The sequence below is a fragment of the Elephas maximus genome, chromosome 6 (genome assembly GCF_024166365.1).
Source record: "Elephas maximus indicus isolate mEleMax1 chromosome 6, mEleMax1 primary haplotype, whole genome shotgun sequence".
Lineage (NCBI taxonomy): Eukaryota > Metazoa > Chordata > Mammalia > Proboscidea > Elephantidae > Elephas > Elephas maximus.
The window spans coordinates 107,004,996-107,030,930 of record NC_064824.1 but is presented as its reverse complement, the minus strand read 5'-3'; the positions used below and the strand labels follow the sequence as shown (position 1 = coordinate 107,030,930).

The window sequence follows — 25,935 nt, the reverse complement described above, 5'->3', positions numbered from 1 at the left end:
AGTTTTTCAAGTCTTTTTTCCAACCATCTTTAGAGTAAAGATTTAAATATACACGGACAAGTTCAAAAGTACAATGGGTAATACAATGAGCATTCATAGGCTCATCATCTCAGAATCAATAAATGTTAACATTTTTGTCATATTTGCTTCAAATCTTCTTTAATAATAAATTTAAAAATTACAGATATAGCTGGTATCCCATTTATACCTCTTACCGGGCACCCAATTCAATAGTAATGTTTCTTGTACACTCCTTTTTGTAATTTTGGATCCATTTTGACCTCACTGCCTAAACCCCAATTTCTGGTTCAAAGTTGGGGTAGGGGCTACAGGACATGGCCTCCCATTTGCCATGGCTGAATGGTCTTTCAAGGACCTCCTAGCTGTAAGAAATTATAGATGGTTCTACAGGAAACTGTGTTGTGAGCCATTGTGCCAGGGCAGACTCACTGGGTGGGAGTCACGATCATTGAATGTACAGAGAAGAACTCAAACATATTCAGATCACAAGCTGTCCATGTTTGGATGGTTCTGAGCAAAGAGTCTCATCAACTATTATATTAGCTATTGCCTGTCCTCTCGCTAGCTTACTGCAAGGATAAGTAAATGATAAGTTTTGGGAAAACTTAGAAGGAATAAAAGGTGTCAGGTACTCACCAGGTGTGGTGCACTAACCTCCAGACAACTTTCTGACCTGGAACCTGCTGGACAAAAGGGCCTGAACCCTGTGCATTCTCAGATCCCTTCCAGAACCCAGGATTCCATGACTGGTATTTGCAGTGATAACATCCCTAACTCGAATGCTTTCTGATTTGCTGCAGTGGCTTCTATGCTCAGCGTGGCTGGGTCTTCCCAAATGATTTCAGGTGCAGTGTAAACTGCAAATACCTGCTTAGCCGAATAAGCCTTTAATCATGGAAAGAAGACTCCTAAAAAAGGAAATGAAAAAAATCCTGTAAGTATGATTGAGAATAGCTTTCATCTCTTCCTACTGCATTTGGTGGGTTTCTTGTCATAGATGGTCTGGACATAAGCAGTGGGGAAAATTTTCAAGGAAAAATCTATCCCTCCACTGTAGGGAAAATTCAGGTGCCCTGGCCTTGGTCTCCTGTCCAGAGGCCTCACCTCAGCAAAGCAGGATGCTGAGTCCCTTGGGAGGATATTCCTGTCAGCTGTGTGCACGTCCGAGGCACCCCCGGTCTAGAGCTGACACCACAGCCCAGACAGCCTGTGCTGAGCAGGGACATCATGGAAAGGTGCTGACGCTGCTGGTAAAAGATTTCTAAAAAATGTGCCCAAGGGCCCAGCAGCCTCAATCTCTTTTTATTCTCGCATACCGACTAAATAATTCAACTTCTTTTTCTGGCCATGTAAACTTTTTTTAACACAAACACAGGAAACATCAAGTTTGTCCATGGAAAAATTTCTTCTCCTGTGATAGCTTTTCTTTGACTCGGTCCTTAGCTAAAAGATTGGTGAAAATCACAAACCATGTAAAAACAATGAAAAGGTTATCCTCAATTTTATGTATATTATATACATAGCAACAATACACAGTTCTTCAAACACCTCGTCACAGACCCCGCCAAATGTCTTCCTCTGTGTTCTAAAATAATGATCTTTTTATAAGTCCTTAAGAATCGCTGGAATCAACTATGTCTGAATTCACGTATGTTTACATGTCTTTGGGGACAAATATATAAAAGGCAAACCACAATCAGGAATGCCAAATTCCTCTATGTATCTCATCCAAAGAATTAAATTTCAAAACTGATATATTTATTTTTTAATCCAAAGAATACATTTATTTTTTAATTCAAAGAATACGTTAGGCTACTTTAATTTAAAAAAGTACCTTGGAATTTCACAGTAAAAATTCAAGAATGTGTAACAATCTAGAAAAGTGTAATGACACAGAAGAAAAGCTTTTAAAAGCCAGAAAATACCATCCCCCACACAGTAAGAAGTCCAGGGTGTCCTGGTGTGATAAATATTGTGACAACCAGAACTGGCCTTAAGAAAAATTGTGAGATTTGCTGAGATCAACCCAGAGACCCCAGAGTCCTTTTCCCTACACCCGGTGCCTCTCCCCAGTGTTCCCAGGGTAACATCCCTTTTCTATTCTCCTCTTGGGGTCCTGATTCTACACTTCTTTTATTAAAAGTCCTCGGCAGGAAAGGATCTGATAAGGACGCACTAAAGTGGAATTACTAATACATTTTTATGCCTAACTCTTCCTAAGGGTATTTGCCTTTTAGTGGGAAAAGCCTTAGGGCAAAAGAATACATCTTCATTTATGGAATGGTATGTTTTTTTTTTTTTTATGTACCTGGAATTTATCAACTTTGGACAGTCTACCTGAGTTTAACATGGGCAGCAAGAGAATATTTATTCTAAAAATATGGGTCTCATATGGGTTTTGTAAAACCATTTTTGCATGTGGTAATTTGTCAGACTCCCTGCCTTTCTCTAAATTCTGTTCTGACTATGTAAATTTAATTTTTAGAGAAATGTGATTTAAATTAATTGAGTTTAGACATTTTTTAACCTGAAATCTTGCAGAATTACCATTTAAATGAAAATTAAATATTAACTCAGATACCAGACCCATCGGTAACTTCTCTTGTGTTTTGGTAGAGGAGGGAGGGATGGGGAAGAAAGCCTCTTTCTGCAGACTGAGCCCCCTTGTCATTCCCTGTGGTTCAATGCTGCTTTCTTGCTTTTAAGGGGAGATTATATTGGCATCAGACTTCGGGAAAATGAATTTGACCCAAAAGGAAGAAGGCAACTCACCTTTCTAGATGACATGGTAAAGAAAGGCATGCTGGTACAAGTCACATTCGTGTTATATGTGTGTTAAAGGACAGAACAAGGATCTAATTTACTCTATATAATAAACAGGGCTGATTTTTAAAATTAATGCACTTCATTTTTTAGAGCAGTTTTAGGTTTACAGAAAAATTGTGCAGAAAGTAGAATGTTTCCATGTAATTCCTCTCCCTCTGCACAGTTTTTCCTACTCTTAACATCTTGCATTCCTATGCTACGCTTATTACCACTGATGAACCAATACTGATACATAATTATTAATTAAAGTCCACAGCTTACATTTAAGGTTTACTTTTTGTGTTGTACAGTTCTATGAGGTTTAACAAATGCATAATGGCATGTATCCACCATTTGAGTATCATGCAGAGTAGTTTTACTGCCCTAAAAATTCCCTGTATTCCACCTTTTCATCCCTCCTTCCCTCCCTTGAACCCAGGTCTGTTTATTGTCTCTACCGTTTTGCCTTGCCCAGAATGTTATATAGTTGAAATCGTATACTACGTAGCTTTTTTCAGGCTGGTTTCGAACAGGGCTAACCTTCACCCCCACCCCAAATGTCCTCATCTTCACCCTCTCCTCATACTAGTGTTGCCGGGTGGAAACCCGAGGTTCTGCTCTGTGTGACTTGTTACAGCCAATAAACAAGAGGCCAAGGTGGGAGAATAAGGGCACCTTTTTGTTGTGCAAGGAAAGGAGCAATCAGGGCTGCTGCCTCCAAGACTGCTTGTAGGCAGCTGGGGGAGGTGGGCTTTTACAGAGAGCAGACAAGGAAATGCAAATTCAGCATGAATATTCAGGATTAACCTTAACACAGGTGCTCAGAGCTTGGGGATGACTAGGCATTTTCTTTAGACAAGGGTTCAATTCTCCAGGATGGAGGAAGAGGTTGATTTTCCTTCATTAGCATGTTAACCCTTCACTTAGAGGCTGGTCGAGGCCATCTATGGCCTGTTCTGTGGTTATCTTGTCAAGGACAATTTCAGAAGAACATGTGGCCTATGCTGCTCGGCGTAGGAGGATAAGCCAGAGCAGGTGTTTCTTAGAAGCGTTGGTTCTAAGGCTGCCTGCCTCACTAGGATTGTCCGTATGGTCACTTCAGCCCATTAAACAGAAAGCAAAAAGAGAATGAGAAAATAAAATTCATGAGTGCTGTTTGCCCATAGGAGAGAAACGGTCAAAAAGCAAAATGAAGGCAAGGTTAAGTGTCGCATACATGATGTTCACTTTTTTTTTTTTTCCACAAAATTAGCTATCTTGTTCTCAAATATAATGCTCTCTTTACCATTTACCTTAGTGGGGAAAATCCAAAGCAGTGAATAATCCTAAAATCCTTCGTGTTATTGATCATGTTGAAATTCAGATACATGTTAGTTACAGAAGTTCACTTCACATAAATTAAGGAAGAAAACATGTAAAGATATAATTCGAAAGAAACTATTAAATCCTTAGCTTTTTTATACAATCTATTTGCTATCCTTGCCCTAATATGGAAGAAAGGACCTCTATTTCCTTTCTCTCAAGTTTAGGACGTTAAGGTTTAAGAAGACTGATTTTCAAAACTTCTCTAGAGCTGAAGCAACAGTTAAGCCTTGGCCTCCAAAATACTCTCTGCGTTCATAGTAAATTGAGAGGAGTACGTCTCAAGCTTTAATGAGGTCTTGTTACAACGAGAAGCCCTGGTGGCACCATAGTTAAGACCTTTGCTACTAACTAAAATGTTGGCAGTTCAAATTAACCAGCCTCTCCTTGGAAATCCTACAAGGCAGTTAGTTCTACTCAGTCCTATAGTGTCTCTATGAGTCAGACTTTTGGCAATGGGTTTGGTTTTGGTTTTTATTACAATGCAGTTTTGATTCAGGTGGTCTGGGTTGGGGCCCAGGAATTTGCATTTCTAATGCGCAGATGGAAACCCTGGTGGCAGAGTGGTTAAGAGCTATGGCTACTAACTAAAAGGTCAGCAATTCGAATCCACCAGGTGCTCCTTGGAAACCCTATTGCGCAGTTCTACTCTGTCCTATAGGGTCACTATGAGTCACACATAGGAGCCCTGGTAGCACAGTGGTTAAGAGTTATGGCTGCTAACCAAAAGGTCAGCAATTCAAATCCAATGGCCAATCCTTGGAAACCCCATGGAACAGTTCTTCTCTGTCTTATAGGGTCAGAGTTGACTTGATGACAATGGGTTTGTTTTGGTTTCTTTTATTAATGAGGACGCAGGTGATGCCAGTGCTGCTGGTCTGCACATCAAACTTTGGTTAGGTTTCACCAATTATCATGGTCCATTTAAAATTTTTCCTGTTTCTGGTTCACTCAGTTTGGTTCAGTCCCTAGAAGAAATAACTAGGTCCTTTTAGACAATGCTAGAGTTAAATAGAATCTTAGAGCTCATCTTAAAAAAATATCTTTTCTTTTCTGGAAGTGGGAGTGGGGAAAGAAGGAATATTTTGACAGATAACTGGTGAATATGCTTACTACACAAGAGCTCATAAATTAATCGGGAAAAGGTGGTCACTATGAGAGGAACAAAGGAGCCCTGGTGGTGCAGTGTTTAAGCACTAGACTGCTAACTGAAAAGTCAGAGGTTCAAACACAACTACACCTTTGAGGAAGGAAAGACCTGGCGGGCTGCTCCCATAAAGATTATAGCCTAGAAAACCCTATGGGGCAGTTCTACCCTGTCCTCTAGGGTCACTATGAGTTGAAATTGATTGGACAACACACAACAACATGGTAGCAACAAACATTTGAATTTGTCCTTAGCTTTTTACTGTATATGAGACTCTGAGCAAATCACAGTCAGGTCTACTGCCAGTCCTTTGCTCATGCTGGTCCCTCTGCCTGGGATGTGCTTCTCCAACTGTAGAAACACTTCTTATCTTTCAAGGCCCAGCTCCAATGAGGCCTCCTCTCTGAAGCCTCCCAGGATTCTCCCTAACCCCCCAGGTGGATGTAATGGCCCCTCCTTGCAATTTCCCACAACACTTTCCCTGTGCCCCTGCAAGCATATTTTTGACATTCTACTCACAGAATCAGAAGCTGTTCTTCAAGATCCTCTTCCCCTGATTGTGTACTTTTTTTTTTCTAATAGACTTTATTATCCAGAGTGGTTTTAGGTTTACAGAATAACTGTGCAGAAAGTATAGAGAGTTCCTATGTACTCCCCTCCCCCTGCACACTCCTATTTTTTCTATTTCTTCTATTATTAACATCTTGCATTCTTGTGAAACCCCATATGTCTATTGTAAAAATTAAGAAAACTGAGGTCCAAGAGCATCAGTCACTCACCCAAGGATATACAACAAGTCGAGCCCAGATTCCCAGTTTAGTATTCTTTCCTTTCTTTTCCGGACCAGGCAAATCGTATACCTGCTCTAAACCAAAAAAAGGAAAAAGAAACTGTTGGCATTAAGTAGATTCTGACTTACAGCAACCCTGTAGGACAGGGTAGAATTGCCCCATGGGGTTTCCAAGGCTGTAATCATTATGGAAGCAGACTGCCACATCTTTCTCCTGTAGAGCAGCCGGTGGGTTCAAACCACCAACCTTTTGGTTAGCAACCAAGCTCTTAACCACTGCGCCACCAGGGCTCCTTGTACCTGTTCTAGTGGGAGGTAAATAAAGTTAATGCCTGAAGATCCCTAAATATTTCTGGTTGAGTACCAGCTTATCGAACATAGCTGATGACCTTTCCCATTTGGACATAACAAAATAGCAGAATATGCTTAGCGGTGCCATTGTCACTGGGTGCAGGGAGTACTTGACCAATGTCTAAGCCTGCTCTTCTGTATTCTGTGTTTCCTGCTACCAGGCTCACTATGACTTGGCCATCAGCGTTGCTTTGCAATGGCTGGAGCACTCAGAAGACTTAATGTGGCTGGAGTGGGAGGAAATGTAAGTTGAATTAGTTTGTCCTTTTTCTTTTTATGTATAACTATGATTAATGTTAGAGGGAGTTCCAGACCTATCTAGTTTTTTTCCACTGTGGGGTGCTCTGATTTGAAAACACTGCAGGATGAGTATCCCTTTGCAACAAGATATCCAAAGAAACCCCACAATTGCCAACTTGGAGAAGTCGTATACGTGTTTGTGTATCTTGCATCTCTCCTAATTGATTTCTGTCAGATGAAAAACTTTCTTGCCCAGAGTGCTCTGCCTTAGAAGTATGACTGTGCTTTAATCGTATACTTGCCATGATTTTTACAGTGGTCAATTGTATGGGTAATGTCTACAAACTTTTTCTAAGAACCACCAAACATAACTTCTTAACCATTTAAGCAGTTAAGTACCTGAGCTGAGCTGTTGGAATCATAGGATAGTTTTTCCCCGGGACTATTAGCATCTTCTCTCATGTCAAGGGTCCAGGCCAACTCACTTAATTGGTAAGAACATGAAACTAATGAGGATAGAATCAAATAGCTTATTCCAGGGCCCAGTTATTTTTTCTGTTTCATGACCTTAGACTGCACATCTGGTACTGGATGGCTGGATTAGTTAGCGCTTAGTTGTCATAAACAGAAAACCCAACAAACTCCCTTAAGCTAAAAGAGAGAACTGATTGATTGCCTCAGTATCTGAAAATTCTGTGGGTAGGTCTGCATTGTTGTAGTTGTTGTTTGGTGCCATCAAGTCAGTCCCTGACTCATGGTGACCCCACACACAACTGTATGAAACACTGCCTGGTTCTGTACCATTCCTATGATCGGTTGTGGATCAGATCATTGTGACCCATAAAGATTTCATGGGCTGATTTTTGGAAGTAGATTGCCAGGCCTTTCTTCCTAGTCTGTCTTAGTTTGGAAGCTCCACTGGAACCTATTCAGCATCGTATTATAATAGCAAAACACAAACCTCCATTGACAGGACAGGTTGTAGCTGAGCACGAGGTACATTGGCCAGGAATCAAACCTGGACCTCCCGAATGGAAGGCTAGAGTTCTGCCTTAATTCAAATCTCAGACAACATCATCAAGATCTACATCTTGACTCTATTTCCTTTGGTTGGGCACCATTCCCAGCTTCAGCCCATTTCATTAAAACATTTAGTCGTGGGGAGAATGGATTTAAAAATCACAGAATTGAGTTATGATGGCTCTGTTTGCCCACACTTGGCTGGGGGAAGATGGAATACACTGACTTAGTCCATGGTATATTCTTCATCCTTCGAACCTAATAATGTTGTCTGGTTCACTAGAAGCATATAGGCTTATATTGGGGTATGGCAGTTCCCCCAAGTAAATTGCCATGAGATGGGGAAAGGATACTGGTTGGCAAAACTATAAGTGACCAGATTGCCAGTGTTTGATAGCTGTGAAAACATGGGTCCCTCAGGGCAAATTCATCACCCATATTGGAAGATTAAAAATTTGAAATTTGTACCTTACTGATGGTGGGTCAGTCACATCAATTTTGGAAATAAGAGGATAGCACAGTTATTGGATTACTTATAGATTATTGTCTCAGCCTCAGCAGATTTCAAAAAGAATGATAATAAATTCTCTACTCGTATTTATTCCTGTTCCCCCTTAGGAAAATGCCATTTCATGGCAGGCCCATGCATCCAAACCGTACAGAACGAGAAGCAATGATTTTATCATCTTATGCTGGTATCTTAATGGTAAGGAAAAGAACACTATTTGCATGTATCGCTATTTTATATCTACCACATACATCTTGATATTTATACTATTTTAAGCCAATGTTACTGAATGTTTAAGATTTTCTCATATTAAATGTTTTATTTATTGAGATACAATAAAAGGCTTGACTCTTCAGATAGGGATTGGACTGGGCTATAAGACAAAATGATACTGATGAAGAGTGAGCTTCTTATAAAAAAAAAACAAAAAACAGCACTGGGTTTTTTGGTTTTTTTTATAAGACAAAATGATACTTATGAGGAGTGAGCTTCTTGGCTCAAGTAGGCACAAGAGACTACGTGGGCAGCTCCTGTTCTGGAGGCAAGATGAGAAGGCAGAGGGGAACAGGAGCTGGTTGAATGGACATGGAGAATACAGGGTGGAGAGGAGGAGTGTGCTGCCTCCTCATTAGGGGAGAGCAACTAGTGTTACATAGCAAGGTGTGTTTAAGTTTTTGTATGAGAGACTGACTTATAAACTTTCACTTAAAGCACAAAGAAAAAGATATAAGAAAAGGCGTGGATTCTATATTGTATTGTAAAAACATTTATTTAAAAGGTAAAAAGCAGAAGGAAAGATACATTAAACAATTGCTATCTGGTTATGCTGATTTACCCATTACTCAGAAATTTAGTTAGGGCCCATGCTCTCCAGGCATGGTACCAGGCATATTGGAGCTATAATAGTTTTGTTTTTATTTTTATATTGTTTTTAATAAAGGAAAAGCTGTAATAAAACATTTTGTTGTTGTTTAACAGAACAGCATCCCAGTTGAGGAAGTCTTTAAAATTTATGGGGCCGCTGCTTCTGCCAATTCTGGTACAACCAAGGTAGGGGTAAACTGGGACGGACTATCAATAAAAGGGATTTTTTGGGGAGAGATTTTCCTTATTTTATAGATAAGTAACGTATTTTTAGGTGCTAGTTATGAAATAACAGAATTTTATATCAAAATGCATGTAACAGATGTAGGCACACCTCCCTGGTGGTGTAGTGGTTAAGAGCTTGGCTGTTAACCAAAAAGTTGGCAGTTCAAATCCCCGGCCACTTTTTGGAAATCTTACAGGGCAGTTCTACTCTGTCCTATAGGGTCGCTATGAGTCGAAATCTACTCAACAGCAAAGGGTTTGGTTTGGTTTGGTTTGGTTTAGGCATGCTTCACTTGGGTAGCAAAAGTTTGTAAAACACCTTTCTGGGTAGAAGAATGCATTAGTAATAAGTGTATGTTGTGTAAGTCTGGGGAAGGGCAGCAAATAGAGCACTGGGTTTGGAGACTAGATTCAGCTCTGTTTGTAATTAACATAATTTCTCATTTGCACTTTTTGTGACGTAGCTCTGTTAAGTCTACCCTCTCCTCTTATACAATGTACTATCACTTCTAGAATGAGAGCAAGATTTACGAAGTTCATTCTTATGATAAATTACCTCATTTTCTTTTGCCACATTCCTCTTGCCTGTGAGACTATTTTGAAATCACAAAGAGAAGCAACGATCTGGAAGTCCAGAAACCTGGGTTCGAGTCCTGACTTTACTACTATGGAGTCCTAAGAACCCGTCTCCATCCAGTTGATTCTGACTTACAGTGACTTTGTAGGACAGAGTAGAACTGCCCCATAGGGTTTCCAAGGTGCAGCTGGTGGATTCGAACTACGAACCTTTTGGTTAGCAGCTGTAGCTCACCATAGCTCTTAACCACTGTGCCACCAGGGTTCCTTGGAACTCTAGACGAATCATTTTCTTTCCCTGGGCCTCCATATACTTGTCTAAGAAAATTAGCTAAGTGTTCTGAACAATCTTTTAGGCCAGTTCAGCTGTCACTGTTTATGAATGTATGAACATTCAGTTAACATTTAAATATGGGTCACCATTTAGAGGTGAATTACTGATCTTTGTGGATGCCTCTGGAAGTGGGAAGAGGAAAGGGAAGATAGAGGTGGGGAAGGGGTATGCAGGAGAGGGAGGGAAGGAGGGAGGAAGGGAGGCTGAGAAGGAGAAGAGAGCCAACACCCTCATACCCAGGCCCCCTACTTGCACTGTGCTTTTGATGCTCCCACCCAGATTTGGAAGGGAAGCCAAGGCAGGGGCAGGGCTATGGCCACAGGAACACCTCCCCTCCTTGTTCTCCTACCTCCAGGCCACACAAGCAGTGGGGTCATATAAAGTGGAGAGCCCACCAGGCCCACAGGAGGAGTCAAGTATATCCTAAGGAGTTTGGTAACTCTGAAACCCACTGCCCTGTCACCTTACTCCATTTGTCACCTATCTGGAGTCCTGAGTCACTAAGGAAATCAGCGCCTTCTCTCTGATCAATCTAGTTTCAACTCACTCCACTCCTTCATGTCTTCCTTTGTCAGTGTAGTTGTAGGTGCAGGGGTTGCGATGGTGAGCAAGTCAGACAAGACTGCTTTTCTCGTGGATCTTACAGCCTACACTGGAGCTGACATTCTACCTTGGCTGAGCTATAAGCCACCCAGGCCTGATGCTTCTCAGAGACCAAGCTGCTTACAGCTTTTAAAGAAATCCAACTCTGTGGGTTTCTTGGATTGTCGAGCAAGCCATACTGCTTATTCCTGCTCATTTTTTCCTGCAGCTTTCTTCCCTCCAGGCTGCCTTCTTCCCACATTTCTCTAATACCGGAACAACACATCCACATAAATACCCCGGAGCTTGAAAGCACCTCTGTTTCAGTCACTGTGTCTTCTCCCCTCACCTGCTGCCTAGGGTGAGTCTAGGGAAGAAATCAGGCACATGGAGCTGGTTGGTCTCAACTCAAGTGGCCAGACGGCAAACAGGGAAAATCACCATTCTGGAGAGGATGGCACTGGGAACCCGTCTTGGCTGAGGTATCAAGGGAGAAAATTTGCAAACGTGGGTGTCTACTGCTTAATGACTAGCTTGGAACGGACACAGACAATATCCTTGTAGACGGAGGCTTTCTTTCAAAGGCCTGTATTTGTTTATTGTTCAGATGTGAGTGTCGGCTCTTTTATACATGTATAAAAGAAAGGCAGTTTGTGTAATGATTAAGCACTAGGATTCTAGAGCCGGGCTGCCTGGCCGGCATCCCAGCTCTGCCGATTACAAGCAGAATAAACCTGGGCAAGTTTTCTAACCTCTGTAAGCCTCAGTGTCACCTGTAAAAGCAGGGACAACAAAATAGGGTTGTTGTGGGGATGAAGTAAGTCAATACCAGTAAAGCCCTCAGTGCTTGGCACACGGTGACATCACAATAATTAACCTTCTGGTACTTGAGGGTTATCCAATTTCCTCTGTGTTCCTCTAAATCAGGGTTTCTTAGTCTTGGTAATATTGACATTTGGGGATGAAATTCTGTGTTATGGGGACTGTCCTATAGCAATATAGGATGTTTAGCAGCATACTGGACCTCCACCAACTGGATGCCAGTAGCATACCCCTCCCAGGTGTGATGACAGAAATGTCTCCAGACACTGCCAAATGTCCTAGGGGAGTGGGAGTAAGGTGCAAAATCACAGCAGGTTGAGAATCACTGCTCTAAATATTAAAAAGTTAAATAGCCAACCCATGTGTAGTTATTAACACTGCTCTATACCAAAGTAAAATTTTATTTATTTTGGACAACCAATTATCACAAAAGATAAGATTTGAGGTACAAATCTAAGAATCTGAGGATCTACCCAGGTGGGCCGCACAAGCTCCTCCCTGCTTCAGGAGTGCCAGCTCAGACCTTTGTGGTCCAGTGTGGGACCTTTCCCACATCTTGAATAAGGAATTAGCTGGACTGCTCAGTGGAAATGTAGCATTTCAGTGATTAAACTGTAAGCACTATTTAAAAATACTCCTTTGGGAGTTAACATAATTTCAAAAAGATAGTCTTGACTGAGACGAGATTGTTAATAAAACTCAGTATCTTCAAAGGTTCTTCTTTAATTGCTGCGTATATCTGAAGGACCTTTGATTCATTTTGACAAAATGTCTCCTAAGCAACAGTGAAAATCCTTCCCAAGCAAAAGCTTAAAACCCTGTTGAATATTAAATAGATTATGTAGAATTTCCGGCAACTGGAATTAGCCACAGGATATAATATGGGTATTGTGCTTAGGCTTGATGGCTTTCTCTGTGACTATTTGCTGCCATCTGGTGATAAAAAAGCATTAGGACCAACTTTTTTTTTTTTTTTAATTAGCCTCAGTTCCCTTTCCAGAGGGAGCCCTTTTTTGCTGATGTCATTGTTGTTAGCTGCCTTTGAGTTGATTCCCACTCATGCTGTCCCCACACGTAACAGAATGAAACGCTGCCCATAGAGCTTTCATTAGCTAATTTTCAGAAGAAGATAGCCAGGCCTTTCTCCCTAGTCCTTCACACTCTGGAAGCTCCACTGAAGCCTGTGCAATACTCAGACCTCCACTGACAGACTGATGGTGGCTGTGCCTGAGGCGCATTGGCCAGGAATTGAATTGGGTCTCCCAGATTTCAGTCTCCCGAATTCTACCACTGAACCTTTTTGATGATGGGAGCATTTCTTCTGATGAGGACTTTGGACCCATTTAAAAAAAAAAATTCAACGAAGGATCTCACAGAAGCGAAGTGTTATTTACAACTAACTACGAGTCGGAATCGACTCAATGGCAACAGGTTTGGTTTTTTTTTTAGATCAATATAAAATTTTCTACCCAATTTTAAACTGAAGAAAAAGGAGCAAAACCTTTCTTCAATAAATAGAGCAAGCAATAAAAATAGCTTTTCGCTCCATTTGTTAGGGAAAGAAAGGGAAAGGAAAGCGAGACAGAAAGTAAAAACAAGTGCTGCAGAGAGAGGAGAAGGCAGAGGGTGGGGAATAGAGAATGCCAGAACCTCTACTTCCCTTCTTTCTCCCTGAATCATGTCCTAACGTCTGCCCTACCATCATTCAGGTACATCCAAAGTCACGTCCAAAGTCCAGACCATGCTCTTCAGATGGAAACAAACTGGTGACAGTCCCAGCTCTGTCACGTGCTAGCTCCGTGGCCTTGGATAAGTTATTTAACTTTTTTGAGTCCCAATTTCCCTCTGTGTAAGTGTTTTTTTTTTTTTTTTTTTGGTCATTGTTGTGCGCTGTTGAGTCAATTCCAATTTGTAGTGACCCTATAGGACAGGGTAGAACTGCCCCAGAGGGTTTCCTAGGCTATAATTTTTATGGGGGCAGTTCCTGAGGTCTTTCCTCCTGAGGAGCCACTGGTGGCTTCAGACTGCGGACCTTTTGGTCAGCAGCTGAGCTATAAACCATTTTACCACCAGGGCTCTATATATAAACAGGTGTAATAAATTTACCCAACTGCATTAGGTTGTTCTAGATTCAGGAACCTAACTACATTAGGATTAAATGAGATCATGAACATCAAGAGTTTAGCAAGATGTTAGGCACAGGAGGAGCCTTCAGTATTGTCTAATGTCATTTCCATGCCCACCCCCACTCAGGCTGGCCAGTCTCGTGGTGGGGCCCACTTGATAGCACAGGCCCCTCCTCACCCTCTCTTGCCTCTGCAGCCCAGGCCTGCCAGGCACTTACTCTAAAAATCTGCCAGTATCTTCCCTTGGAGGCTGCTGACTCAGACTGAATTGTGCATAAATGGCAAAGTGTTTTCATGATAAGGAGAGGGGCCTGTGTTTTAAAACAAAGTTCAGTATTGACAGGTCTTAATGTTGAGAGAATTAAAAAATATTTTCCATATCAATTATGTCCAAGTGAATACTAACAATGAATGTCTGAAATATAAAGACAAAGCAAACACACCAACCCACCAAGTATGGGAACTGAAACAATATCAGCAGTATTGCAGTTCACTGTGTACTTTCTCCAGTCCCATGCCCTCCCTTTGCCAGGTTACCACTATCTGGAATTATGTGTTTATCATACCCTCTTACTTCCTGATAGTCTTACGACATACCCACTGCTGTCGAGTCGATTCCGACTCATAGCGACCCTATGGGACAGAGTAGAACTGCCCCGTAGAGTTTCCAAGGAGCGCCTGGCGGATTCGAACTGCCGACCTCTTGGTTAGCAGCCGTAGCACTTAACCGCTACGCCACCAGGGTTTCCTCTTACAACATATGTACCCTTAATCACTGTATTATTTAGTGTTGCATGTTTTTGAATTTTGTGTAAATGGAATGATAGCAGAGGTACTATTCTATGGCTTTTTTTTCGCTCACATTATGTTTCTGAAATTCATCCGTGTTGTTGCAGTAACTGTAGTTTACTTCACTGCATGTAGCGTTCTGCTGTAGGAATATGCCCGTTCGCTTATACACTCTTCAGTTTTAGACGTTTGGTTATTTCTTCTATATGTCTCTTGTGGCACAGTGAAACAGTGAAACAGCTTCTGTGTGGCGTATGCCTAGGAGTGAAATTGCTAAGCCACAGGATATGTGCATCTTCAGCCTCTGTTGTTGTTAGGTGTCTTGGAACCCTTCCCTACTCCTAGCGACCCCACATGACAGACTGGAACTGCCCCGGAGGTTTGAAAGGCTGTCATCTTTATAGGAACAGATGACCAGGTCTTTCTCCCTCAGAGCCACTCACAGGATGGCTATATGATAAATGCTGCAGGTTATAAGCAATTGAGTTTTAAATTTTCTAGTATTTCTCTCATTTGAAATTTGTCCTTTTTTTCTTTATAAACATTAAAATGTTTTAGAAAATGTGATTTTGTAAGATCCCAACCACATTTCCAAGACTTTTGAACAGACACAAAACACCTTTACTAAGACACATGCAGTGCTTTTACGTTGGAAAATATGATTGCCATAAGCACATACTCAATTGCTCTGACACCTAGGATCAGAAACCTCTCACCTCCCATCTCAGTGACATCAAAATAATGGTTTAATGAGTTATCGCTCCGAGTGAAAGGCAGGTGAACATTACTGTCTACGCCCTTCATTCCTTTATGATATATACCCTTTCCAGGGCCTTCCTTGTGTAGGTTCCTATATACCTTTGCTTGTCCCCAGCTGCTTCTCCTCCTCAGCCTTCCAGAACCTGCATTTAAAGTCAGTCAGTTTGACACTAAAGTCTATGCTTTAACTGTTCTGCTTTGAATAGAATGGTAGTTATTCAACTAGTCAATAACATTTGAGGGCCCACTATGTGCTAGGCACTCTTTAAGGTTAAATTAGCTAACTGGCCTCCCAGCTTCGACACTCAAATCCATTCTTTATTTATTTATTTTATTGTACTTTTGGTGAAAGATTACAGGGCAAATTATTTTCTCATTTAAAAATTTATACACAAATTGTTTTGTGACATTGGTTGTAATCCCCACAATGTGACAGCACTCTCCCCCTTTCCACCCTGGGTTCCCCGCGTCCATTTGTCTAGTTTTCCTGTTATTCCTGCCTTCTCATCTTGCTTTTGGGCAGGAGTTGCCCATTTGGTCTTGTATATTTGATTGAACTAAGAAGCACGTTCTTCACGTTCATTATTGTTTCTTTTATAGACCTGTCTAACCTTTGTCTGAAACGTGGATTTCAGAATTGGCTTCGGTTCTAAGTTAGCAGGATGTCTGGGGGCCGTAGTCTCAGGATTTCCTCCAGTCTCTGTCAGACCAGTAAGTCTGGTCTTTTTTTGTGAATTTGAATTTTGTTCTACATTCTTTACATAGCAGCTGGAGCGATCTTTTTACAAATCTGAATCAGACCTTGTCATAAGCCTGCTTAAAAATATTTCAGCGGCTTCGCATTGCACTCTGGAAACAATATCAATGTACAACTCTATGCCATGACAACAAAGGCCTACCTGATCTGAGTCCTGCCTCCCTACTCTGTCTCAGCAGTAGTTTTTCCCTCTCTCCCTCTGCTCTAGTCATATTGGCTTCCATTCTGTGTCCGGAAAGCACAGCTTACTCTAAGAAGGCCTTTGTTCTTTCTCTTCCCGTTCCCTCTGCCTGGAATGCTTCTTTCCAGCTCTTCCCATGGCTGGCTTCTGCTCAACCTCTAAGTCTCAGCTGAAACGTTGCCTCCTTCTAGAAGATTTCTCTGCGTATTCTATCAGGAATGGTGGCTGTCCAGGAACTCCCTAGCACATCACCTTGTTTAGTTCATTTATTAAACATATTGCAATGTGTAATTATGCTGGTTGTCTAACTATTGGTTTATTGTTAGTCTCTTCCCACTAGAATAGCAGTCCCACAAGGCAGGGCTCTTGTCTGTCTTACTAAACACAGCTCCAAAACAGGGTCTGGCCCAAGGTAGGTGCTCAATAAATACTTGTTGAAGGAATGAGTGAATGGGGCCATCCTAGCCTTAAAGGAGTTTTCTGTGTAAGTCAGCAGACAGACAGACAGGTTATCACTAACTGTAACACACTGGGATTGCTATATGCTACTACATGCTTTGAGATCACAGATGAGTAAGTAAAATAATTCTATCTTGGGGCTGGGCAGGGGGGTACCAGCATGGAAAAGTGGGGGTAGGGGACATCAGGGCAAGTTTCTCAGAAAAGGTGGTATTTGAGCTGCACCTCCCATGAAAAGTAGGAGCCATTCAGGCAGAAAGGAGGAAACGGCTGTTCCAGGTAAAGGGAGGAGCCCTGGTGGCACATTGGTTAAGAGCTTGGCTGCTAACCAAAAGGTCAGCAGTTCAAATCTACCTTATGGGATAAAGGGAACTCAGTGAACAGCATTAGTGTGTGAAAGGGCATTCTAGGCAAAGGTTACTAACCACTTGAGCAAAAGGCAGTGTGAGAGCATTCATGGCATATGTGCTTCAGCAACAGAACATTATGTATATCTAAGGACAACAGGTTAATAAAACAGGCCAAGTGCTATAACCAGCACATGTTAACAACACAAAGTGCATCAGCTTTTAAAAGTAGAACTGTTTTCCTTCCAGGTTCCCCGAGCTCCATCTTTCCACCTCTCCTTGCACCCTTTTGCTATGTTAACAGCACCCAAAGCAGCAGAATACGTCCGCAAACAGAGTAAGCCTGTTTACTTCTATCTGCAGAAAGTTTAAGTAAGATTAGGTGCTGGCTTACAACGTAAGGTCCAAGTTGTTATGGTGACTGGATTTCTCTGTCTGGCTGAATTAAAAAGAACCAGGGCTTTTTCTGACTTTCTCCCTACCCCCCAATTACCAAAATCAGGGAAGTCTTCTTTCTCAGACCTTTGGTGATGGGAGCAAAGCAATCCAGAAGGGAAGGATCTAAAAGTGTGGGTGGACACAGTGTTTTAGAAAATGGTTTTATATACCGTCACTACATGTGTCTATAGGTATCAAGTTAAGAAGAGGAGCAGCAAATAAAAATGCCACCAACAGCTCTGCCAGGGACACAAATGCCATGGAATGCAAATCGACAAAAAGTTTACCTTTGAACACACAGCCAAAGAACAAAGTAGGTCTAAAACACAGATTGAACCATACTGGTACCAGATGATTTAGGAATAGTTACATTGTGGTTAAAAGTCTACTCTTTGGAGTTAGATGCCTTGGGTTTGATTCTAGAGCTCACCACTTACCAGCTGTGTGACTTCAGGCAAACTACTTAACCTCTCTGTGCCTTAGTTTCTTCCTGTGCAAAATGGGAAAATGATGGTGCCTACCTCTTAAGGTTGTTGGGATCATTAACTGAGATGCATGTTAAAAAGTTAGAACAGTGCTTGGCACAGAGTAAAGCCTAAAGAAATAGTAACCGTTATTAACTTTTAAGAGCCTGAGAAATGCTATTCACAAGTTAAATTATTTTGTTGATTCGGATCAGCGCGTTGAGGAGATTTATGTTAATACTTCCGTTCCGAATGTCCCTATCCTTGGTCTCTCTCTTACCGATGAGAGTTTTATCCTTGCCTGCTTGGCGTCTCCCCTGCTCCTGCCTTGTCCATCTGATTCCTGGGACTTTTATATTGCAGGAGTCAGAGAATGGTCAGAGATGGAAAGGCTAGAGAGAAAGAGGGTAAGGGTTACTGCTGTTCCAGCTTGAGGGCTCGCAACTGTAAGGTGAAAAGTGAACAAGAAATTTAAAAAGTCAGAGATATCAAGTGAGTCAATGTAAGAGGAGACAGGATCAGGAAAGTGGTGCAGGCTTGGTGTCTGGGATATTTAAGGGGTTGTTGAGTGAGAGGCTCTGGATCAGCTGAAGGGTTGTGAGGTAGGAAGGGGAGAGAGAATTTTGAAAAGTGATCCTGTGAAAAAAGTGATTCTGTGAAAAGCTATGAATTGGGTTCCTTTCAAGAAACAGAGTTAGAGCTGAAATCCCTTTTATTTCATTTGTTTGCTAGATTGTCCTTTTTTTTTTTACACTTTTTTTAATCGAGGTGAAATTGATAAAACAAAAAATGAGCCATTTTAAAGTACGGCGTTTAGGAGATTTACAATATTGTGCAGCCTCCATCTAGTCCCAGTACTCTTTCATCACCCCAAAAGGATGACGTATGCCTATCAGGGAGTTTAATTTCAAAGCGATGTATAAAAAGTTTAAAATAATGCGAGCAAAATATACAACTGCTAAAGGACAAAGAAGTGACTGGCTTTGGGTAGGATTAGTCATAAGAAGTATAACCTATTATTTAGGAATAATTTCAAGCTTACAGAAAGTTGCAGGAACAATGCAAAGAACTGTCATGTACCCTTCACTCAAATTTGCCAGTTGTTAATGTTTTGCTCTGTTATCTTTATTATTCTCTCTCTCCGTCTCTCTCTTTCTCTGTGTGTGGAAACAGATATTTCTTTCCGAGCCATCTGAAGTTGCATCCATCATACCCCTTTACACCTATATTCTTAAGTATGTATTTCCTAAAAACAAAGTTACTCCCTTAAATAACTACAGTACAATTATCAATCTCAGAAAATCTAACGTTGATAATTTTATTTAATCTACCATCTAGATGCCAATTTTGTTAATTGAGCTAATAAGGTCTTTTTTTTTTTTTTTTAAATAGCATTTTCCCCCTCTGTACAGGATCTAGTGTGGGATCATATATAGCATTTAGTTAAAACATAACTCTTCATTCCAAATTTATTAAAACAGTTCCATGGAAATTCTTTTTTTACCTACATTTATTTTCATCCATCTTCGTCAGCAAGTTAATATCTGATATTTAACCTTAACCCCCTACAGAGTGAAAGCCTAACATCTGTGTTCCATGTTAAACTGATGTACTTGATACTAAAACCATCTTTTTATTCTACAGGTCACTGAGACTGGGACTTCATAATCAAACCTTTGGGAGAGGAAAAGAAACATCATTTTAAAAGTGCAACTCCTGCCAGTACCTTTTTCTTTACAGTTAGCTTTTGATGCAAATAACATTAGAGTGTTATTTCAGATGTCATAGAGGTATCTTCTCTTAGAAGCAGATTGCACTGCTACCTTTGGTAATAAATGTGTGTATCTTATGCCACTTCCTTGTGACTGCAAGACTGTTTTGGAAGACAGAGAGTGAATGGTGCTCTATGTCAGAACAGGCTGGCTTTCTAGCACATTTTACAAATGTTTAGCATTGAATGTTGCAGCCCGGTGGAGTTGTAGGAGGCAGTTTTCCAAAGTTCCAATCCAATATTAATCTGCCACTTATTGCTTTTACTATGTTCTCATACAGAAACATTTATTTAAAATCATTTCAATAAAGCATTAAAAGGAAAATGGGTACAGGCTCTCTTTCAGTAGAATGTAATGACGACTAGGGAGAAAAAATGCTCTAGTCTTTCAGTACCTTTCTAAAATGCCTACTGGGTACATGGTTTAGCCTGTAAATGTGTGTAGTAGCAATTTGCTCAAAGGAATGTGAGTACGCATTATGGCTGTCTTAAGGTTTAAATGGGCTGTCTGCTTTCTACAGGACAGTTTCATTAGCAAAAACACACGTGGCTTGTTGATTTTTGCTGAAAATGGCAGTGTATTCAGATGGGTCTTGTGGCTGGGGAGACCGATGCAACCTTTTATAAGCTGGATTTGATTACAGTTATAACTGAGGAGGCCTACAGCATTAGGAGGGAGGCAGAGAAGTGTATCAGTAATTAACCTGTGGTCCCTGGAAACCCTGCCATGTATCTAGCTTCATAGGACTTTGCCCAGTTTTCTTTGTACAGGTTGTCTACCTCTGCTAGTTATGAGGGAACATTGTTTCTTTGTGGCTATTGTTGTCTATCCTTTTGATATCTACTTTGCGTGCCGACTGAGGATTTCTACAAATGGCATTATGAACATATTGTTAGCTGTGAAATAGCAAGGCGTTTGATTTTACCTTTCTATATACTCTTGAGGGATGTACATGAGCTGGGAATTGATGTCATTCTCGAACACTACATATCTGAGGAGTGCTTCTAAATCAAAGTTGTCCCTGGGTGGTGAAAGTGGTTAATGTCCTTGGCTGCTAACGGAAAGATTGGAGGTTCAAGTCTACCCAGAGGTACCTCAGAAGAAAGGCCTGGTGTTCTACTTCCAAAAAACAGCCACTGAAAACCCTATGGAGCACAGTTACACTCTGACACACATACGGTTGTCATGACTTGGAGCTGAGTCAAAGACAACTGTTTGGTCTAAATCGGTAGGCTGGCTGCATTGGAGAAAGCTCTTCGGGCAGTCCCCTGGAGTCTATGAAACAGTGATGCTTGTGGGACGGCAGACAAGCAAATCATGATGCTAGTTTTAAAAACAAAAAGCAGCCCTAGAAGACAATTTGGGGTGGGGTAGAGCTCCTGTGTATTTTCCTGCTCTCCAAGTATCTCACAGTGTCTTGGGAGAGCTATTTATTTTTTTAAAAAAAGAAGTGTTTATTAATCTCAAGACAAAATGTACCTATTTCCAAAATTTGCTGCTTTTCACCATTTAAAATTTAAACGTTTAAAAAATTTTACATTTAAATATTGCATTTATTATTTTCCTTCCACGTCATGAAAGTAGTATATATTTTCAATAGAAAATTAAGGAAATAAAAAACAGTAAATAAAAAAAAGGAATAAAAATATAAAACTAGGACCTCTCACCTTGTTGTTCACTGATAACCACTATTAACATTTTGGTGTATGCACTGTTCAAATCTTTTTTTCTTACATAATCACATGCAAAATACGGTTTTATCAAAACCCATATCATGTTGATGAAGTAGTTTAAGAAACATAATTATGTTTCTCACTGAGAAGAGTTTTCTGTTTGGAATTTTTTGTTGTGCTTTAGCGCGAGACCCTCTGGAATTCATATGATTCTCACGAGTCACCCCAGATGGAGCCACCAACCCCCATCTCAGCAGTTTCCATAGGCAAACGTTACAAAATGCTGGGCATGGAATGTATTTCTAGAGAGCTGCATAGGATGAGAAGTGCGCTCTTTGTCTCCAAGGTCATAATGGCTCTGCTGACTTTAATTCCATTCACTGCAGCTGGTGAGGACATCGCGAAAATGCCAGAGAGAATCAGAACCCCCAGCTCCATGACCCCAAAATGAAAGGAAAGAAAACAGAAACCCCCTTACGCACTACCCCCAGGCTCTTTTTCTGTTGGTCTTGCCAATGCAGCAGTCATCCTGCTATATATACTAGCTGCCGCTCTTGTCCGTATCAATCGGAGGCTGATCATTTGCTGTTAACAACCATGGGCAAGGTGAGCCAATGGAAGTGCCGTACCGTACCTATTGAGTCTACTGTATGTGGAGATGTACCTTCTTGCTGACTGCCTGTTGTCACCTTGCTTTCCACTGTAGATCACCTTCTACGAGGACCGGGGCTTCCAGGGTCACTGCTACCCATGCAGCAGTGACTGCCCCAACCTGCAGACCCACTTCAACCGCTGCAACTCCATCCGGGTGGACAGTGGTTGCTGGATACTCTATGAGTACCCCAACTACCAGGGACACCAGTACTTCCTGCGCCGGGGCGAGTACTCTGATTACCAGCAGTGGATGGGCCTCAGTGACTCAATCCGCTCCTGCCACCTCATCCCCCAGGTGGGTGTAGCTTTGTCTTGGGTCCCTTTGGGAATGAAAGTCTTTAAAAAATATCAGTCTTAAACCAAATAGTTACAATTAGGCAGCAGCAGGACTGGAAGTGATGTTAGTTCATGCAGCCCAGTCTAGCAGTTTCCTTGGGTGTGAGCCTTTTTTCATGAACTCTGTGCTGCTGTCTTTTCACTACTTGGTCCCTACTTTATATTTTAAATGTAATAAAAATAAATAAATAAAAGACCAAAAGATTAATTAAGAAAAAGCAGGGCATGAAAGAGACTGCAATTACCATCTGTTCAACATGTAATTTTAACGGATAGTTGTTACGGGTGCACAACAGGGTGAATGTAATTAATGTCACTATACACTGAAAAGGCAAAGGAAATGGCAAATGTTTTGTTATCTATATTTAGCCACACACACAGAGAACACACACACACAACACACAGAAAGATACATTTCTTTAAGTGGTCATTCCAGGCAACTTCAACCTAGAGATTCACCGGATCATCAAAATTTATAAATAAAATCTGGAGCTGTTTAATTGATTAAAACTACTTTTGCTTATTTCACTATTTGATTATTCTTCCTGGAGAACAAAGGCCCCTATGTATGGTGCAGTGGTTAAGAGCTTGGTTGCTAACCAAAATGTTGGCAGTTTAAATCCACCAGACTTTCCTTGGAAATCCTATGTGGCAGTTCTACTCTGTCCCATAGGATTGCTATGAGTCAGAATTGACTCAGTGGCAACAGATTTGGTTGTTTTTTATGTATATATGGTTTCTAGTTCTAAGTTATTGGTCAATTTCTATTAGGTCACTTTGAGGTGTGAACTTGAAGGAAGATTGTCCTAATTGTCAAGTGCTGCTATAACAGAAATACCACAAGTGGGTGACCTTAGCAAACAGACACTTATTTTCTCACTGTTTGGGAGGCTAGAAGTCCAAATTCACAGTGCCAGCTCTAGGGAAAGGCTTTCTGTCTTTTGCTCTGGGAGAGGTTCTTATCTCTTTTACAGCTTCTGCTCATTGGTTCCTTGGTAATCTTCATGTGGCCTGGCATCTTATCTTCTCCACCTCTGCTTGCTTGCCTGGTTGCTTGCTCAGTCTGCAATTTTTATATCTGAAAAGAAATTGACTTAACACACACCCTACACTAATACTGCCTCATTAAAATAACAAAGAAAAACCATTCCCACATGGGATTATAAATACAGGTATAAAAATTTTTTAAAATTGCCATCAGGCCTATTCTTACTCGTAGAGACCCTGTAAGACAAAGTAGCATTTCCCCATAGGGTTTCCAAGGCTGTAATCTTTATCAAAGCTGACCGTCACATCTTTCTCCTGAAGAGCAGCTGGTGAGCTTGAACCACAGACATTTTGGTCAGCAGTCAAGTGACTTTACCACGGTGCCACCAGATTTACAATACATATTTTAGGGGGACACAATTGAATCCATAATAAATGACATGATTCAAAACTGAACTTTGAGGTTCAATATTTTCTGGGGAGTGATTGTAGAGTTCTTAGAAGAGTGAAATGTGGGAGGCACGTGTCATTAAAACAAGGTTTTAATGAAGATTATTCTTGCTGCTGAGGGAAAATTAATAAATTGGGGGTAGGGGGTCAGAAAGGAAGCTCAAGAGCCAGATTGGAATTTGAACTGAAATGAGGTGATGAAAACAGAGGTATAGAAAAGGTACCATCTTATTTTTTAAGAGCTTAGTAATCTATGTCTCATTGTCGTTAGGTGCCAATGAGTTGATTTCAACTCGTAGCAACCCTGTGTACAATGGAATGAAACTCTGCCTGGTCCTGCATCATCCTCACGATCATTATGTTTGAGCCCATTGTTGCAGCCACTGTGTCAATCCATCTCATCGAGGCTCTTCCTCTTTTTCGCTGACCTTCTACTTTGCCAGGCATGAGGTCCTACCCCAGGGACTGGTCTCTCCTGATAAAATGTCCAAAGTATGTGAGACGAAGTCTCACCACCCTTGCTTCTAATGAGCATTTTGCCTGTACTTCTACTAACACAGATTTATTCATCTTTCTGGCAGTCCATGGTATATTTAATATTCTTCACAAACAGCATAATTCAAAAGCCTCAGTTCTTCTTCAGCCTTCCTTATTTATTGTCTAGCTTTTGCACGCATATAAAGTGATAGAAAAGACCATGACTTGGGTCAGGTGAACCTTAGTCCTCAAAGTGACATCTTTGCCTTCAAAAGAAGTCTTTTGTAGCCAGACTATATGAAGAAGAATCAGGCTTCAGAATTGAAGGAAGACTCATTAGCAACCTGCAATATGCAGATGACACAACCTTGCTTGCTGAAAGTGAAGAGGGCTTGAAGCATTTACAGATGAAGATGAAAGATTACAGCCTTCAGTATGGATCACACCTTACATAAAGAAAACAAAAATCCTCCCAACTGGACCAAAAAGCAACATCAAGATAAACGGAGGAAATATTGAAGTTGTCAAGGATTTCATTTTATTTGGATCCACAGTCAATGTCAGTGGAAGCAGCATTTTCCATAGTGTCCATGAAAAGCCTCACATTAGCCCTACAGAAAATAACTCAATATTGATTATTTATATATATATAAACATAATTTTATTTATTTTGTTGTTGAACTACACAGAGCAAAACGTACACCAATTCAACAGTTTCTACATGTATCATTTAGTGACACTGATTACCCCCTTCTTTTCTCCTCCATTAATATAAATTCACTGCCCCAGAGGTTCCTACCTAATCTTTTGAGTTGCTGTTGTCAATTTGATTCCATATAGGTAATTCTCAAAAAAGCACAATGCTCAAGGCAGACATTTTTTGCTAGTTAAGCTAAACTATTATTTGGTTTTAAGAAGACTTCAGGGGATATTTCTGGTTTAAGGTTTAAAGATTACCTCTTGAAAAAGTAATATAGCAGACAATGGTTTTCCAATGACTCTCACTTTTCTTCTTTGAAAAGGACTTTCTCTAATAACAAACACTAAAGAGATGTCATAAATTTTATTTAAGCAAATCTTAATTCACCAGGATCAGAGTTTGGTGGTTAGAAAAACTCAAGGACTGCTGAGGTCTTTTCTTAGCTTTACCTGTAAATCATTAGACACACTAGAGTTGGGTGATCAGGGGAGGAACATTCCTTAACTCTGTGATATGGTTGTTCCAGAAGCAAACCTTGGCTTAAAAAAACTTCTAGTCAGGAGTTGGCAGGGAGGTGCAGGGGCTGGAAGTTTAATCTTCCTCTATTTTTGTTCATTTACTTCTTTCCCGTTTGCCACCTCAGCACCCCGGCACTTACAGAATGAAGATATATGAGAGAGAGGAATTCAGAGGACAAATGACAGAGGTCACAGATGACTGTCCCTCTCTTCAGGACCGCTTCCACCTCAATGAAATCCACTCCCTCAACGTGCTGGAGGGCTGCTGGGTCCTCTATGAGCTGCCCAACTACCGGGGGCAGCAGTACCTGCTGCGGCAGGGAGAGTACAGGAGATATCTTGACTGGGGGGCCGTGAATGCCAAAGTTGGTTCTTTTAGACGAGTCATGGATGTTTACTGA

General features: G+C 41.0%; 2 protein-coding genes across 2 annotated transcripts; both read left to right on the top strand.

Annotated features, from left to right (window-relative positions):
• The first annotated feature begins 914 nt into the window (after window positions 1-914).
• Window positions 915-21,863, top strand: C6H2orf80 (chromosome 6 C2orf80 homolog). Its single transcript, XM_049888838.1, has 8 exons — window positions 915-955; window positions 2,728-2,809; window positions 6,638-6,720; window positions 8,355-8,442; window positions 9,223-9,294; window positions 17,315-17,402; window positions 17,695-17,816; window positions 21,597-21,863. Exons 1-8 carry the CDS (start codon window positions 915-917, stop codon window positions 21,861-21,863), a joined length of 843 nt encoding a protein of 280 aa, XP_049744795.1.
• A 146-nt stretch (window positions 21,864-22,009) lies between these two features.
• Window positions 22,010-25,935, top strand: LOC126078035 (gamma-crystallin B-like). Its single transcript, XM_049888002.1, has 3 exons — window positions 22,010-22,018; window positions 22,119-22,361; window positions 25,660-25,935. Exons 1-3 carry the CDS (start codon window positions 22,010-22,012, stop codon window positions 25,933-25,935), a joined length of 528 nt encoding a protein of 175 aa, XP_049743959.1.

What these genes read in the sequence shown, in the direction of transcription:
- C6H2orf80 (XM_049888838.1), top strand. Translation starts at nt 915, where the DNA reads ATGGAAAGAAGACTCCTAAAAAAGGAAATGAAAAAAATCCT. An exon ending in TGGCTGGAGTGGGAGGAAAT is followed by an intron (nt 6,721 to 8,354) that starts GTAAGTTGAATT and finishes GTTCCCCCTTAG; the next exon opens with GAAAATGCCATTTCATGGCA. An exon ending in ACACACAGCCAAAGAACAAA is followed by an intron (nt 17,817 to 21,596) that starts GTAGGTCTAAAA and finishes GTTGTGCTTTAG; the next exon opens with CGCGAGACCCTCTGGAATTC.
- LOC126078035 (XM_049888002.1), top strand. An exon ending in CCTGCCACCTCATCCCCCAG is followed by an intron (nt 22,362 to 25,659) that starts GTGGGTGTAGCT and finishes TTGCCACCTCAG; the next exon opens with CACCCCGGCACTTACAGAAT.